This window comes from Dictyostelium discoideum, assembly GCF_000004695.1.
Source record: "Dictyostelium discoideum AX4 chromosome 2 chromosome, whole genome shotgun sequence".
Taxonomy (NCBI): domain Eukaryota; phylum Evosea; class Eumycetozoa; order Dictyosteliales; family Dictyosteliaceae; genus Dictyostelium; species Dictyostelium discoideum.
Window position 1 is genome coordinate 2,018,404 of NC_007088.5, and position 15,181 is coordinate 2,033,584.

Here is a 15,181-nt window from a genome sequence, read left to right on the forward strand (position 1 = left end):
AAAACGATGTGAAATATAAAAAAAATGAGTGTAACCATTCTGTTTTTTGAAATTTTTTTTTTTTCTAAAATTTAAATCTATTTTTTATTAATTATGGATACAATCATTTTTTTTTATTTTATTTTATATTATTTTTGAGTGCTCTATTTTTGTATACTGAATTCAACGATTTAATTTCAATGAAATGGTTGCCAAAAAAAAAAAATTCAAATTAGATTAATTAATTGATTAATAATATTCTGGATAATTAAGGAGATTGAATTGTTTTGAGTTTGTTGGGATTTAATTTATTAAAAACTCTTTATCCAATCAATTTTTTAATTGGGGCGAGCAACATAATCCATTGGTTAAATAGTTTATTAATCATTGAAGGTTCTTTTTTTTTTATTTGAATATACTGATAATTTAGAACAAGTATTTGAAACTATCTATATCTTTATTAAAAAAAAATATTAAAAAAAAAAAATAGGTAATATCTACTTGGTCGTCCATTAACTCGTTCCTTTGAATTTAATTTAATGATCAATTTCTTTATTAATTTCAAATCCTAATTCTATTATTTTAAGTTTTGAGACTAATTTTTTTAAAACTGTCATAACAAAAACAAAGAAAATAAAAATAAAAAATCTTTAAACTTTTTTTTAGTAAAATAAACTAATTATTTATTTAAGCAACGGTTTCGATTTTTTCACCACGTCTCTTGAGGGCAGCGTTACGTTCATCAACTCTTGAACGTCTGACACCTTTACCGGCTGGGAGGGAGACGAAAGTTTGGGAGGCTTTACCAATGATGAAGACGTTAGATAAACGAGTGGCGAATTGATGACCAGCAGTATCGGTAACGTGAACGATATCGAAGGAACCTGGATGTTTTTCACGGTGAGTGACGGCACCAACACGACCTAAATTGTGACCACCAACGATCATACATAAGTTGTTGACTTCGAATGGGATGAAAGCAGTGATTTTACCTGATTCAATATCGATTTTAATGGTATCGTGGATTGAGATGGCTGGATCTGGGTAACGGATGGTACGACCGTCATCAGTGTGGACGTATGGGATACCTTGGTTACCAGTTTCAACACGGGTGACACGGGCTAATTTGAATTTAGCTTCTTCTGGGGTGATTCTTTGTAATGTGAATCTACCTTTTGGATCAAAGAGTAAACGGAAATTTTCCTTGGTCTTTTCAATTGAGATGACATCCATGAAACCAGCTGGGTAGTTTGGATCGGTACGGACTTTACCATCAACTTTGACGAGTCTTTGCATTAAGATTAAGGTGACTTCCTTTTTGGTTAAGGCATACTTTAATCTGTTTCTTAAGACGAGGATTAATGGGAGACATTCTCTTAATTTGTGTGGACCACTTGATGGTCTTGGTGCCCATTTACCAGATAATTTATCTAACATCCAGTGATTTGGAGCTGCTAATCTTTTTAAATGTTTCTTTGGACCACGAGCCTATATAAAAAAAAAGAAGAAAAAGGAGAGGAAAAAAGAGTCGAAATAATTTAGTTTATATTATTAAATATAATTACGTGATTTGATTAATTTTGATGAAATTTGATCAAACACACAAATTATTAGGACATGAATAAAAAATGAAAAAAAAGTTAGAGAACTAAATCTTTTTTGATTTTTTTATTTTGGAATTACCGACTCTTTAAGTATCTAACCACATCTTACAATAATCAAAACAATCTCTTATCCGGATTAGGGATTGATATTGGATTGATTTGAGAAGGAGCAGTGTACAATAATGAGAGAACCAAATTGATAACAGATTATGCTAGTATTAAATGATTTCGTAAATGGGTGAACCAATTCAGATTGACCATATAAACTGATAATTTTAAACTGTTATACTATTATAGATTCATAAATCCCATACCATCTTTGTATATGTTTTTTTGAGGAATCGACAAAAAGGATGAATGAAAAGTTGAAAATAATTTTTAAATACCCTCGCGTAAAAAAAATTTTGAAAAAAAAAAAATTGAAAAAAAAAAATTAAAAAAAAAAAAAATTTCCGAAATAATTGATATCGTTACTGTCAAAATTTTTCAACCTTTTTTCTGTTTCATGTGTTTTTTGAATTTAATTAATATCCATACTTTATTTTTTTAACAAAAAAAAAAAAAATAATAAAAAAATAATAAAAAAATAATAAAAAAATAAAAATAGTAAATTATTTTATTATTTTTAATATATAAAAAAAAAAAAAACCCTTTTTAAATACCAAAAAAGAAATAAAAAAAAAAAAAAAAAAAAAAAAAATTCAAAAAAAAAAAAAAAAAAAAAATTAAATTTCATATTTTTTTTTTTTATCCTATAAAACAAAGCCTGACTCAAAAAAAAAAAAAAAAAAAAATATTTGTTTAGATCTCATTAAATAAATCTTAAATGATACATTTTAAAATATGACAAAACCAATATTTAAAAGTAAAACCAAACCATTAGGGTGGTCTAAAATATCAAGTAAGGAAGTTATTAATGAAGATGAAGAAGAAGAGGAAGGAGGAGAAGAAGGAGGAGAAGAAGAAGAAATAGATAATAATAAAAACAGTAATAATAGTAGTAGTAATAGTAATAATAATAATAATGATAACAATAATAACAATGGTGAAGAAAGGAAGGTAGAAAAAGAAGAAGAGAAAGAAGAAATTAATCATTATAGAAATCAATTTGAAAAAGATTTATTAGATATGGAATTAAAAGCATTAAATAGAGAAACAATTGATAATATTTTAAGTGGTTTAAATTCCTATGAAATTTTTAAAGAAGTTAATTTCGATTTTGAAAAGTTATATTCAATAATTATTAGTGAACCTCCACCATTATTTGATACTTTCTTTGATTCAGTATCTTCATTTGAAATCTTCTTTACAGATTGTTTAATTCTATTATGTAGTAATTTCCCAGACGGTATTGATACATCAATTACACGTCCAAATTTTAATGATTTTTATAATCATTTTAAAGATAGGTTAGTAGTATAGTAATAATAATAATAATAATAACTATTATTATTTTTCACTGATTATAATATTTATAAAATAAAATTACTAATATATTTCTTTTTTTTTTTTTAAAAAAAAAAGAGGAGTTATAAATAAATATATTTCAAGAGAAAATATTCACAAAGCATTAAATGATAAGTTAATGACAGATTATTTTAATTCAGGTATATATTTAGGATTGTTGGATACTTTAGATATAGCAGCCATTAGATTTATAACGATATTTGGAAAGTTTTTATCATATGAGGTTGTAGAGACAATCAGTAATTCATTATTTAGATATAGAACAGACAAAATTGAATTTCTATCAGATATTATTAGAGAATTATTATTATGTAATGAAAAATATAGAACATTATCAAAAAGTTACGATTTAGTTCAAAAGAGATTACAAAAAGAAGAATTTACATTTATTAAAGTGTTTGAAGATGATGATCCAAAATTATTCTCAGCATTATATCAACCCCCTGATATAATCAAGTTAATTACAGAACCAGAAAAAGATTCAGGGTTTTGGTGTATGATTGGAATATTTAAATCAAAGAGGATTTTAGATTATCTTATAAGAACTGAACCAAGTAAGAGTTGGTTCAAAGGTAAAGAATCTGATTACTTTTTTTCAATAGCGGAAATGGGTGGAAAATATTTCAATTGGACATTATTGGAACCAAAATTAATTAAAAAGGAAGTTAATCAGAAATCATTAAAAGGTGTAATACCACCAAGGGAATTGAATAGTCAACAACGTAATACTCAATTCTTTCGAGTTTTCAATGGAGTTACAGGGTTCAATGATATACGGTTTGTTTATGCCAATCCATCATTAGCTCAACATGCAATAAAATTTATTCAAAAGGTGACTGAATGTGGTCTATTTTTAAATACTGATGTAAGAAATGTTAGAGATTCCATACCAAATTCCAATAGTTTTCTATTTAGAAAATTCTTAGAGGTTAATTTTTTCTATAGATACGAAAAAGACAATGAGGTATATCAACATCAACCAACTGAAGAAAACTCACTCTTATACTCAACATCAATCATTTCAAGAATTGTGGAAATGGAAGTAACTGATCTTTTATCAGTGGTTCTTAAAAATTTAACTCAACAAGGTTGTTCATTAGCACGTGAAGCCGTTGATGAGAGATCTTTGTTAAGTACAATTCATTCGGATAAATACTATAATAGTTCAATTGTGGTATTACATAATTATTGGCCAATTCCACCAAAGTTTTGTGATTGTTCAACATCATTTATTTCAATGGCCAATGGTAAATTGCCTAGAACCTATTCTGGTAGCGATGGTGTTATACCTTATATATTTTTCGCTAGAAATCATTTAACACTTGGATTCTTACTATCAATTCATAATAATATCACCGATACCATTGATATTAATCATTGGATTTCCGTTGCGATATCTGGTGGACTTTATTATGACAAAGAGGAAATCTTTAGGAAATATCCATTACTTCAAAAAGAATCTACACTTCAAAAATATCCAAGACCAGTTAATATTTTAGAATTTCAAACTTTATTAGAAAATAATGAGTGTATCGAATATATCGCCAGAACTTTCATTAAAGAAATTCCACCTCATGAAGTACCAACTGTTAAACATTCAGATTTACTCATACTCTTTGAAATTTCAGTTATGAAAAAAAGATCAATTAGATCAAAAGAATCACTTCAAGCTGAATTAGATTTAATTGAAGAAGAAAAAAGAGAAAAGAAAAAACAAAAAGATAAAAAGAAAAATAAATCAAATCAAAATCAAAAAAATAATAATAATCAAAATAATCAAAGTAATAATAATAAAATAAATTCACCATCATCAAATAAACTCACTCAAAATGTTACTCCACCATCTTCACCTGTAAATATAATAACTTCATCATCAACTACATCATCAAGTACATCATCAACAACATCATCAACAACATCATCAACTATAGAACCAAAACCGCCAACACAAACATTACCAATAAAAACATCATCACCAACCAAACCAGAATCACAAAAACCATCAACTCCTGATCCATTAATCCCCAAATCTTCAAAATCAACTACAAAAAATAATAATAATAATAATAATAATAATAATAATAATAATAATAATAATAATAATAATAATAATAATAATAATAATAAAGAAAATAGAGAAATGGCTTTAGAGGTTATAAATGAAATGGAAAAAATTGAAATTGAGGAATCATTATTATCAACATCTTCTTTGGTACAACCACAACAACAATCACAACAATCACAACAACAACAAGAACAACAACAACAACAACAACAACAACAACAACAACAACAACAACAACAACAACAACAACAACAACAACAACAACAACAACAACAACAACAAGAAAAACAACAAGAACAACAAGAACAACAAGAATCTATTCAATTAAATCAAACCCTAACACCAATAATACCAGATTTTCAAATTGGTAAATTTAAATTTAGTAGAGACGAAAATAATATAATAGGGAGAGGATCAAATGGTACATTAGTATTTAGAGGAATTTGGAATGACAGAATACCAGTCGCTGTTAAACAAATGCAAAAAGCTTTCAATCCTCATATTAGTAAAGAGATTGAAGTATTAATTCGTTTAACGAGTAATAATTGTTCAAATATGATTAGATATATAGATCAAGAAGAGGATCAATTATTTGTTTATTTAGGTTTAACTTTATGTGAAGAGTCATTACAAGATTTAATGGAATCTAAAAGGTATAAAGAATTTATAGAGAAAACCACCACTACCAATATTACAACGACTTTTAATAATAATATTATTGATGAAAATTTATATGAACAAAGAATATTAAGTCTTTTTAAAGATGTTATTAATGGAATTAACTTTTTACATTGCCAAGATATTGTACATAATGATTTAAATCCAAGAAATATTTTAGTACATAAGGGTAACTTTGTTATATCAGATTTAGGACTTAGTAAAATGCAAGTTGAAACATCATATTCATTTACAAATAATGCACCAACTGGTCAAGAAGGTTATCATCCAATTGAAGTACTTCAAGAGAAACGTAAAACTAAATCAGTGGATATATTTTCATTGGGTTGTATTTTATTTTATCTTTTAACCAATGGTCAACATCCATTTGGTAATAATAAATTATTAAGAGTTGCAAATATTGTCTATGATAAACCAGATTTAGAGCCATTGAAATTTAATGCACCTGCCTTGGATTTAGTTAGATTAATGATTTCCCAAGATGAAAAGAAAAGACCAACCATTGATACCATACTTAATCATCCATTGTTTTGGTCAACTAATGAAAAAATCAAATTTTATGAATCTTCTTTAAACCTTTTAAAAGATCCAAATAATTCTCAATCAAAACATAGTAAACTATTGAATTATTATCAAAATGATAATAGTGGTGGTGTATTATTTTTATCAAAACCTTGGAATCAAATTATTGATCCATTTTTAATTGATCATGTTGAAAATAATAATAATAATAACAATAACAATAACAATAATAAACAAAACTCTAAAAAGTTAGCAATAGTTGCATATCAATACGATCAAGTTAGAGATTTAGTTCGTTGTATTAGAAATTCCTTGGTTCACCATAAGGATATATTAAGATCAATCACTCAACAACAAAACTTACCCCCATCCTCAAAGGAATTTGCCAATGATTGTCTAAAAAGTCAAGAATCTGTACTATTATATTTCGAATGTAAATTCCCTGACCTATTATTTCATTTATATCAACAATTTAAAAAATCAGATTTCAATTCTAAAGATTATTTAAATATAAAGTTTTAGTTTTGTTTTTTTCTTTTTTTAATTAAATAAAATTTGTAAAATTTGAGCTTTATATTTTTTTGTTTTTAATTTATTTAATTAATTACAATTTCTGGTTTTTTTTTAAAACATTTAAATATCGTTAATAAAATGATTATTAAAACAAGAATAAATTTAAATAGAAATCCAAGATATAAAAAAAAAAAATTAATTTATTAATAAACAATGATATTTTTCTTTTTTTTTTTTTTTTTTTTTATACATTAAGTAAATGAGTAATAGTACCATCTTAAATAGAATCTATTTTATATATTTTATTTTTAATTTTTTTTTTTTTTTTAAAAATTTTTTTTTTTTTTTTTTTTTTTAAATAGAAGTTGAACCCCAAGAAGCTTTATTTTTAGAATCGAAATTTGGATCACCATTTGAGTGTTGTTCAGTTAAAAGTTCTCTCCAACAATCAGAAGATTTTAAGAAGTGATCTAAATTTAAACGAATGACATAGTTTAAGATTCTCTTCATTTCATAAGCTCTCTTTTCATCGAATTTTGTAAGTTCAAGACGAGCAGAGGCAGAGATCTTTTCATATTCAGTGGTGGCTTCAGTTAATTTTCTAACGGCATCATCAACTTCCTTTTGCATATTGGCAGCCTTTGCACCAGTTGTTTTTGCGGCTTTTTCTTTCTTGGCAGCGACATTACGTTCATTGTTTTGCATTGACATTAAAGCGTCCAAACGATCGTTTAATAATTCCTTAACGGATGAGATTGCACGAAGATAATCTCTGATACCCTCTTCAAAGTAGCCTTGTTCATTGTTTGAAAGATCTTCCATACCCTGTCTAATATTGTTTTCAACCTCGGTTAAACGTTGATAACCATTGGCGATATCTTGACGAACTGGAATCTCACAAGAGGAGAATGATAAACCTGCAGATGTAAGTTCACCCATTGCAGCGGCCAACTCTCTACGTTTTCTAATGACATTGTTAATTGTATCCTCTAAACGATGTAGTGTTGAATCCAATTGTAAGATATAACTTTTCTTATCACCAAACCAACCATCAATCTCTTTAACAGAGTGAACGCCTTGAGTTAAAGTAGAGATTGAATTACCAAAGAATGATGAAATCTTACCCATTTTACCACCTTCTTGTGATGGTGGTGGTGACATGGTTGATGATTCCATATTGGATTGATCTGGTCTACTTTGTTTTGCTGCGTTCAATTGTTCATCTGATCCTTCTAAAAATGTTAATATTTCATTTGATTGTGCTAATGAATTACTTTCAACAACTCTATTTAAAAATTTCTCTAAATCTCTTCTACGTTGTTCTAAAAAGTCTTTATTACGATTATCTAAAATAATTTTAATTATTATTATTATTATTATTATTATTATTATTATTATTATTATTATTATTATTATTATTATTATTATTATTATTATTATTATTATTATTATTATTATTATTATTATTATTATTATTATTATTAATATTTCTTTTTAAAAAACTTACTTAATACAGCTTTTTCAGGTAATTGTGGAATGATACAACCTTTTCTAGTTTCTTTTAAAGCATTTCTTAACCATAAAAAGTCAGAATAACGACGATTTACAGAAACTTCTTTTTTATAATCTGGGTTCTCATTGAGGGCTGATTTTGTAACGATCTTATAGATAGCATAGGCACCCATACCTTCTCCTACCATATCTGGGAAATTAACTGTAATATCCATGCTTGTTCTAGAGTTTGAAATAAATTGATTAACTGGTGTTGTAAATGTTGGTTTAAAATTTGATTGGAAATTACTATTATTACTAACTTGTTGTTGTTGTTGTGGTGGTGGTTGTTGATAGTTTTGTGATGTTCTTTGTTTTTGTTGTACTGTTGTTCCGTTATTATTAGTTTGTTGTTGTTGTTGTTGTGTTGGTTGTGGTGGATTATATGATGGTGGTTGTGATGCTGGTATTCTTTCTTTACTATATTGTTGTTGAACTTGTGGATATGATGGTTGTTCTTGTTGTTCTTGTTGTTGTGGTGGTGCTAAAAATGGGTTGCTTGATTCAATTGGTTCGTTTGAAAATCCAACCTATTAATTATAATTATATTATTATATATTACAAATAAAATGAAAAATAATAATATTGAGAGTAAATATACAAATACAACAAATTAATTAAAAAATAAAAATCAATGAAAAAAAAATCAAAAAAAAAAAAAAAAAAAAAAAAAAAAAAAAATCAAAAAAAAAAAAAAAAAAAAAAAAAAATTTTATAAAAAGCAGTTGAAAAATAAAAAAAATAAAAAATAAAAAATAAAAAAAATAAAAAAAAACAAAAAAAAATTAAATAAAAAATAAAAATTTGAGTTTTGGAACAGATATTTTTTGAGCTTTGGTGGCAAATTTTAAAATATGTGATCGAATAAAATAAATTATTTGGTTGGTTGTGATTGCACATATAAATATATAATAAACAAAAATAATTGTGTTGCTTTTATCCACCCTATTTATTATTTTCTTTGCCTAATAATATGGCAAATATTGATTGTTTTTTTTTTTTTTTTTTTCTGTTTTTCTGTTTGCTGTTTTTTTTTTTTTTTTTTTTACTGAAATTATTGGGGGAGATTTGATTTTTACAAAATCTATATATATAATAAATGTATACCAATTAATTAACTTACGAAAGTATTTTCACCATTGTCTTCATATGTGACTTGAGTTCCAAATAAAAGATTACTATTATAATCTGACATTTTTCTTATCTATTATTTTACTTTTATTAACACTCTAAAAATGAAAAAATTATATAATAGTAATGTTAATATAACCCTATTTAAATTTTATTTATATGACAATATAAGACAAAAAAAAAAAAAAAACAAAAAAAAAGAAATTACATGATCAATGTGAGGTGCAATAATGATTAAAAAAAAAAAAAATAAAAAAAAAAATAAAATTAAAAATTGAAAAAAAAAACACAAAAATTGAAAAAAAAAAAAAATAAAAAAAAAACCAAAAAAAAAAAAAAAATAAATTATGTATGCAATTAAGGGTATAACCCCTTGAAAATTAATCATAAAAAAGCCATTCAGTGATGGGTTTAAAAGTCTTCAATATTTTACAGTTTTTTTGAAATCAGGTTTATTTTTTAATTTTTTTTTTTTTTAATTCTTTACATTTATTTTATTTTTTTTATATAAGAGTTAATTAAAAAAAAACAAAACAAAGCAAAACAAAATAAACAAATAAAATAAAATAAAATTAAAAGAAAATTAAATAAACCACATAAATTTCATTTTTATTTTTATTTTTGTTTTTATTTTTAGAATGGATAAAACTTACTTATTACTAATATTTTATTTTAATTTCTTATTTACCCACCTTTTCAAAATGAAATTTTCAAACAGAAAAACTAAAACTAAAAAATAAAAAAATAAAAAAAAATAAAAAAAATAAAATAAAAATAAACTGCAATGTTGGCAGAAAAAAAAAAAAAAAAATCTTTTTAAAAAGTTTTCTTTTACTATTTATTTAAAAATATAAAAATTAATGAGGGTGGACTATTTATGTGTTAAAGATGATAAAGAGTGGTGTGGTTGTTGTTGTTGTTGTTGTTGTTGTTGTTGTTGTTGTTGTTGTTGTTGTTGTGGTTGTGGTTGTGGTTGTGGTTGTGGTTGTGGTTGTTGTTGATTAATACCAAGATATTTTCGAGAGCAACAATTTCAATTTTTAACTCTTTATATTTTTCATATTCTGCTTGGACAGGCACTCTGTCTTCAACAAATTGAACTTTTCTACCATGCTTTTTAGTGAACTCAGATTGATATCTGTGTAAATCAATTTGCAATGATCTCTTTTCTCCTTTAACCTTTATGTATCTATCTTTTAATTCATTTAATGAAAGTTTTGTAAAATCTGTTATATTTGGTGAAGAGGATTTACTACTACTATTACTATTACTATTACTATTACTATTACTATTACTATTACCACTATTATATTGATGTGAGTCAACAATCATTGGTGCAGAAGTATCAATGTTATTGTTGTTATTATTATTATTGTTACTATTATTATTATTTTGATGATTTGATAATTCAGTTAACGAATTGAAAGAGGTACTTGGTGAAATATAAGGAGATACAACATTTGGTGGAGAGGTTGAAGATTTTGAATTACTTCCACCACCAATACCAGCAGCACTCGTTATTGAGGAACTTGAGTTTGCTCTTTCTAATTGATGTTGACCAGATGAACTTAATGTTGATGTTGAATTACTCATATTAGCAGTATTTGAATTGTTATTAATATTATTATTATTATTATTATTATTATTATTATTATTATTATTGGAATTATTGGTATTGGTATTATTGGCATTATTATTATTATTATTATTATTATTATTATTATTATTATTATTTGATGGTTGCGATTTATTTAAAGAATTTGAAGATGATAATGAAATTGGAGTTGAAGGTAAAGAAGAAGAATTTGATAGAGTCGAAGTTACAGATTGTGGTGACTTTAAATCTATTAATGATTTAACTTCTCTATATCTAATATATAATGGTCTCATAATTTCTTTATCATTCTTTCTTGGTAATTGACCATATTGTCGTTTAAAGTTTGTATCAAAATCACGTAATTCCTTCTTTATTGCTGATTTCTCTTCATTTAATTCATCGATACTCATCAAATTAATATCAGAATTTCTCTTTCCTTCTTTTCTAACTTTTTCTAAATGTGAAAATGCAATATCTAAAGGATTGTTATTACTATTACTATTTATATTATTATTATTATTATTATTATTATTATTATTATTATTATTATTATTATTATTATTATTATTATTATTATTATTAATATTGTTATTATTCGATTCATTATATGGCGTGGATGGTGATAAATTAGATGTTACAGTGTTGAGTGGTGGTGAAGAGGGTATTGTTATTGGTGCATTATTTATTATATTTAAAACTGGAGAAGTTGGCGTATTATTATTATTATTACTATTATTTATTGTTACATTATTGTTTTCGTCGGATTGATTTTTTAATTGTTGTTGTTGTTGTTGTTGTTGTTGTTGTTGTTGTTGTTGTTGTTGTTGTTGTTGTTGTTGTTGTTGTTGTTGTTGTTGTTGTTGTTGTTGTTGTTGTTGAGCTTGTAAATTACCTAAAAGATTTGGTAAATTATTTAAATTATTTAAATTATTATTTACATGAGATTTTAAGAGTGAACGTAATTGAGGTGAAGAAGTTGAAGAGTTTGAAGCTGATGAGATTTCATTGGCTCTTGAGAAACGTGGTGAAATTTGTGAAATGTCAGAGTTTAATGTATTATTATTATTATTACTACTATTGTTATTGTTGTTATTGTTATTGCTATTATTGTTGTTGACACTATTTGAAGTTGGTGAAGAATGATGATTATTTATATTTGATGTATCGAATGCCGGTATAAAAGTTTCATCTTTTGTAATCTCAAAACCATCAGTTAATGATGTTAATTCCTTATCAAATAAAATTGAACATGTTTTCTTTATTAGACCTCTAATCAATTCATTATTACCAATGCTATTATTTATATTATTATTATAACCTCCACTATAATCATTGACACCACAATTCAAATGGTTCATATCCAATAATGTTAATGATGATCGTGGTGATGCTGGCGGTAATGGTGAAGTTGCACCATTATTAATACCATTACTATTATTTCTACCATAAATTGAAGATGATGGCGAAGATGGTGCTAATAATGTTGGTTGTGGATGATTATTAACAGGTAAAAGAATTGAAAATTTATTTTGATTGTTTGAACTATTATTATTATTATTATTATTATTATTATTACCGCTATTATTATTGGCATTTTGTTGATTAATCCCAATAACACTAGAATTTGGAGAAATTGATAAAAGTTGTTGCATTTGTAATTGTTGTAATAGTTGTTGTTGTGATTTCCCACTATTGTTATTATTATTAGTATTTAATTTAATATTGTTATTAATATCGTTACTATTATTTTCAACATCATCAACGACACTGAATTCAAATTTTGACGCCTTTCTATTTGGATTTGATGATACAAAACCTTTATTTGGTGATTGTCTAACTGAACTATTAAGATTATTCCTTGACGTATTTGGACTTGGATTATTTGCAAATGTTGGTTGTTCTGAATTCTAAATATATATATATTTATATTTTTTTATTATTATTATTTTTTTTTTTTACAAATAAAATTGTAATTGGTTAATAAAGTGTGAGGAATAAAAAAAAAAAAAAAAAAAAAAAAAGGATTTCAATTATTGGTTGGTTGAATGTTATTATATTATCGGGTTATAAATTAAAAAAAAAAAAAAAAAAAAAAAAAAAAAAAAATTAAAATAAAAAAAAAAGTGAAAAAAAAAATAAAATAAAAAAAACCAAAAAAAAAAACCAAAATGAAAAATAAAAAATTCCAAAACTGGAAAGAGATTTTTGGATTTTTTTTGGATTTCCATAAATATATATTTATATTTATATTTCTATTTCTATTTATATACATTACATTAAATAAAAATTCATATTCATCTATAATTAATAAAAATATACCATTAATATGTCTAGCATCTTCAATCATTTTGACTATATCTTCAGTTTGAGGTCTCATAACTGTTGGACCAAAGACAATTGCTAAATTAGTTGAAGTCATTCTATATAAATAAAAGAGAAAATAAAAAAGGTTAGTAATTACAATCACCAATAAATTAATTGAAAAAAAAATGTATGAAAACTAACCTATTATTTACTGAATGTGTTGAAACTTCTCTTAGTAATTCAGCTAAAAATTTTAATAATGAAAAATGGGCAATTGGTAACTGACCTAATAACATCTTTAAAGAACCAACTCTAATTGATTTATCTTTTGAACCTTTAATAATAAATAATAATAAATTAATTTTTGTTTAAAAAAAAAAAAAATAAAAAAAATAAAAAAAAAAAATAAATATTAAAATAATATTTTTATAAATAATTAACATACCATGTGATTTTATAAATGAATCATATAAAGAAAATGTGAATAATGGATCAGGTAATTCTCTAATAAATAATTTCAATAAACTTGCTTGTGTATGAATATCATCACATTTATCATTTAAGTCATCTTTTGTACCTATTTTACCTTCATTATAATTCTTTTTTAAAAGTTGTAATGTTGTATTTGAGCCCGGTATTCTAAATAAACCTTCAACATCCATAGCTATATTTGAATTTTATATTTATTAATATAATAGTTTGTTTTTATTTTTTTATTTTTTTTAATTATTAAACATACCTGACTGTCTAATATTTGAAGAGATATGCCAAATAACATTTGGTACATTGTGAACATTTGTTGAATTTCTTTTAAAGATATCATTTAATGGTACACCAAATACAGGACCTTCTTTTGCTAATTTGGTAGGTGATATAGTGGAACCACCACCGCCACTAGATGATGCGCCACCATTAATTGATGATGGTGAGGGTGATACAAGATTACCTGTAGATGGATCTTTCCAAAAATTTGTTAAGGTCTTTTTACTACTTTTCATCTTGATATACCTATCTCTATCTCTTCTACCTCCTTTATTTTTTTTTTTTTTTTTTAAAAAGATTTATATTGGATGACCTTTTTTTTTTTTTTTTTTTTTTTTTTATCAATAGTTCCTTTATTATTTATTATTTATTATTTATTACTTTTATTATTTGTTTTAATTTATTATTTATTATTTTTTTTATTTGTTATTATTTATTATTTATTATTTTTATTTTTTGATTAGCAATTATATATATTTATTTATTAATTAATATCTGATATTATAATAATTAAATCTCCAAGATTTTTTTTTTTTTTTTTTTTTCAAATTTTTTTTTTTTTTTTTCCTAAAAAATAATATACAATACCACAACAACAGGTATTAAATAAATAAATAAATATTTGTACACAATTAAATTAAACCTAGTTTGAAAAAAAAAAAAAAAAAAAAAAAAAAAATATTTGATGGGTTATTTTAAAATTTTTTTTTTTTTAAATTTTTTTTTTTTTTTTTTTTTTTTTTTAATTTAAATTTTAATTTTTTTTCCTTTAATTTTTATTATAAATTATTTTCATATGAAAAACTTTTTTTGGTTTTGTTTTGGATTTGATTTGATTTAATTGTTGGTTTTATATATATAAAACTATAATTTTAAAACCTAAGTGGTTTAATAATTTTTTTAATTTTAAAGTTTAAAAATATAAAATGCCCGGCAAAAAAAAAAAAAAAAAAAAAAAAAAAAAAAAAAAAAAAAAAAAAAAAAAAATTAATTAAATTACTAATTTTT

The 15,181-nt window shown here is 24.1% G+C and overlaps 4 protein-coding genes across 4 annotated transcripts; 1 reads left to right on the plus strand and 3 right to left on the minus strand.

Moving 5' to 3' along the window:
• Positions 1-666: 666 nt before the first annotated feature.
• Positions 667-1,900, minus strand: rps4 (40S ribosomal protein S4; the record flags this gene model as incomplete). The annotated part of the gene is made up of 2 exons (XM_639821.1): positions 667-1,467; positions 1,898-1,900. The coding sequence occupies 2 exons, from the start codon at positions 1,898-1,900 to the stop codon at positions 667-669; spliced, it is 804 nt and encodes a 267-aa protein (XP_644913.1).
• Positions 1,901-2,426: 526 nt separating this feature from the next.
• Positions 2,427-6,837, plus strand: irlA (IRE family protein kinase; the record flags this gene model as incomplete). The annotated part of the gene is made up of 2 exons (XM_639822.1): positions 2,427-2,992; positions 3,108-6,837. 2 exons carry the CDS (start codon positions 2,427-2,429, stop codon positions 6,835-6,837), a joined length of 4,296 nt encoding a protein of 1,431 aa, XP_644914.1.
• A 345-nt stretch (positions 6,838-7,182) lies between these two features.
• vps5 (Phox domain-containing protein) lies at positions 7,183-9,574 on the minus strand (the record flags this gene model as incomplete). Its single annotated transcript, XM_639823.1, has 3 exons — positions 7,183-8,174; positions 8,336-8,909; positions 9,503-9,574. The coding sequence occupies 3 exons, from the start codon at positions 9,572-9,574 to the stop codon at positions 7,183-7,185; spliced, it is 1,638 nt and encodes a 545-aa protein (XP_644915.1).
• An 818-nt stretch (positions 9,575-10,392) lies between these two features.
• On the minus strand, positions 10,393-14,409 carry gacU (RhoGAP domain-containing protein; the record flags this gene model as incomplete). The annotated part of the gene is made up of 5 exons (XM_639824.1): positions 10,393-13,007; positions 13,259-13,527; positions 13,613-13,745; positions 13,857-14,075; positions 14,151-14,409. The coding sequence occupies 5 exons, from the start codon at positions 14,407-14,409 to the stop codon at positions 10,393-10,395; spliced, it is 3,495 nt and encodes a 1,164-aa protein (XP_644916.1).
• Between the last annotated feature and the right edge of the window lie 772 nt (positions 14,410-15,181).